This window comes from Gavialis gangeticus, unplaced genomic scaffold (genome assembly GCF_001723915.1).
Source record: "Gavialis gangeticus isolate Ggan-Ray unplaced genomic scaffold, GavGan_comp1, whole genome shotgun sequence".
Classification (NCBI taxonomy): domain Eukaryota; kingdom Metazoa; phylum Chordata; order Crocodylia; family Gavialidae; genus Gavialis; species Gavialis gangeticus.
The window spans coordinates 11,035,754-11,038,259 of record NW_017729012.1 but is presented as its reverse complement, the minus strand read 5'-3'; the positions used below and the strand labels follow the sequence as shown (position 1 = coordinate 11,038,259).

At 63.0% G+C, this 2,506-nt stretch overlaps 1 protein-coding gene across 1 annotated transcript in view; it reads left to right on the top strand.

Moving 5' to 3' along the window:
* Window positions 1-518, top strand: part of SUPT6H (SPT6 homolog, histone chaperone) — a 41,915-nt gene extending 41,397 nt beyond the window's left edge. Inside the window, exon 37 of the mRNA XM_019511263.1 lies at window positions 248-518. Coding sequence (XP_019366808.1) covers window positions 248-434 — 187 coding nt within the window. The 3' untranslated portion in view covers window positions 435-518. The remainder of the gene's footprint in view (window positions 1-247) is intronic.
* Window positions 519-2,506: the final 1,988 nt, after the last annotated feature.

The window sequence follows — 2,506 nt, the reverse complement described above, 5'->3', positions numbered from 1 at the left end:
TTGACCTGCATTTCACCTGATAGCAGTGCTGTGTGCCAGGGGCTGCCCAAGGGTGTCGCGCCCTGCTCTTTATCCCAGGGCTATGCCAGCTGTGTTGGGAGAGGCACGCACATGGCCTGCACCCTCTGCTCTCTCCACCCAGCCCCAAAAGCCTGTCCAGGGGTTGGGAAGGAGAGAAAAGAAAGGGCCCCGGAGGGCTCATGCTGCCCAGAGTTTTCACCTCCTGTCTGTCCATCCATCTGTCCAGGGCCAACAGTCATGCGGCCATCGACTGGGGGAAGATGGCCGAGCAGTGGCTCCAGGAGAAGGAGGCAGAGCGGAGGAAACAGAAGCAGCGGTTGACTCCACGCCCATCTCCCAGCCCCATGATCGAGAGCACACCCATGTCCATCGCCGGCGACGCGACGCCACTGCTGGACGAGATGGATCGATAGGCCTGGCTGGACCTGCCCCTCACCCTCTGCTCTCAGGGAAGGGGGAGGGGAGGGAGAACAGTTGGAAGCAAGTCCCCTTCCTTAGCCACGTAACTCCTGTTTTATACTGCATAACATGGTGTGAAATGACACTGGGCGGCACCCCCTGTGCCAGCGCCAGGCTTGGCAGGGCCGGCGTCAGTATATACCCACGTATATCTCATAGGAAAGGAAGGGGCCTCACAGCAGCCTCTGCTCCAGGCCATGCTCCGCCGCTTCGGCAGCTCAGCTGAAAAACTGGAGTCTGCCCCGGCTGAGCCCGGCAACCTGCTTCCATAGCCTGGGCGGCGAGCACGCCCTGCGCAGAGCGACGCGTTACCAGCCCCTCCTGTGGCACGGCCCTTGCCGCCCTCGCCCTGACTGCGCTAAGCACCCACCACCTCCTGGCGCCTCTGCTCCGTGGTTCCCTGCGGACACTATGCCAACCCCCGGCGGCTGCTGTTGTGTGGGGGTTTTAGCAAAGCAGCTCTGGGGTCAGGGCTCCGGCCAGGGAGAAGTGCAGCTGCCCTGGGGGCTCGGCCTCTCCCTGGGACGATATTTATTCTGTTTTTGTTTTGTTTGTTTTGGAGTCACTTGGGGAAAGAAGGGTGGTAGTAACCGTGTCCCGGGAGGAAGGCAGGTTCATACCCAAAGCACCGCTACCGCTGCCACTGTCGTGGCCAGGAGGATGTCTCACAGCCTGAAAGCCTCTCCCACCTCTCCCTTGCTCTGCCCATTTGTTCCTAAATGGGGCAGACAAGTAGTATTTCTGCCAAGCACCAGGCCTCTCTCTGCAGGGGCAGTGGCGGAGGTGGGAGCAGAGCCCCTCTTCCTTTGCTGCACGGAAGCGCTCCCAGGCCTGCGGATGTCCAAGGAGGAGGAAGAATCCCTGTCTCTGTGGGGAAGCCCAGCCTGGGTCTCCCACGGCCTGCCCCGGCAGGGGTCAGGCTCAGCCCTGTGCAGTGTTACGGAGCCGCTGCTGGAGATGAGAACTGTTTGTAACCCGGAGGCTACTCAACACACTCCCCCGTGGTCCTCCCCCAGCTCCCTTCCAGGACTTTTGTTCCCCACGATCTGCCTGACCCTCTGCATGGAGTCACGAGGTTTTGCAGCTGGGAAAGAAGCAGGAGCGGCGCCGAGATTGGGAGACAAAGGCCCTGTTTGCATGCAAATGCCCCTGGATAATGGAGGAAGGCGACCTGAGAACCAAGCGGCGTCTGTGGAGGAGGGAGCGCGGCTGGTTTCCAGGCACCCGCTCGGCCGTAGCCTGTGGAGTGGCATGGCTGCGCCCCTCCGCCCCGGGCTGGCGTGGGCCGAGGCAGGCTCATGAGCAGGATAACTTTCGCTGTTCATTTTTTTTTTTATTATTATTCTGTTGAGTTTGGGACGGGGGCTGGGAGCTGCCCCCCACAGGTGCTGGAGACCAGGCGGGGACCCCAGTCACGCTTTGTTTGCCAGATCCTGGTGGCTGCCTTTGGTTTTAGGTTTTCCCCTTGACTATCAATAAAGTTCTACTTTTGGGACATGGACTGTTTGGGGCCTCCTGCCTGCCTCCCTTCCTTGGCTTGGCTGTCGCTGCGCAGGGGATGGGGGGCGAGATGCCGCGGCCAAATGCACGGCACGGGTTGCGGCCCCCTCCCACGCTTGCTGGCTGTCACAAAGGGCCTTGAGGGGAAGAAGTCAGGCCTGGCTTCTCGCTCCTGTAAGCCAGGCCCTGCCCTGGGCACGAGGTGCGGCCAAGGCCCAGAGGCTGCTTCTAGCCCCGGCGTCCTTTGGAAGAGGGTGGAGTGGTGGGTATGGCGGGGGCAGCTCCCTGTCCCCTCGTAGGTGTAAAGGTGGCTGCAGGGGGGCGGGCCGGGGCCTGGGCCCTGTCTCGTCGCTGCTGGCCTCGTGGATCCCCTGCCGGCCCCCGGCCTGCGCCACACAAGACGCTTCCCTCCTCGCGGGCAGTGCCCCGGCGCCTCGGCTGCCCCATTGTCTCCCAGTCGCCAGGCGAGCGCCGGGGGGCAGGCGGGCTCAGGCTGCCCCGGCCCGGGCCCGGTGCCCTGGCCCTG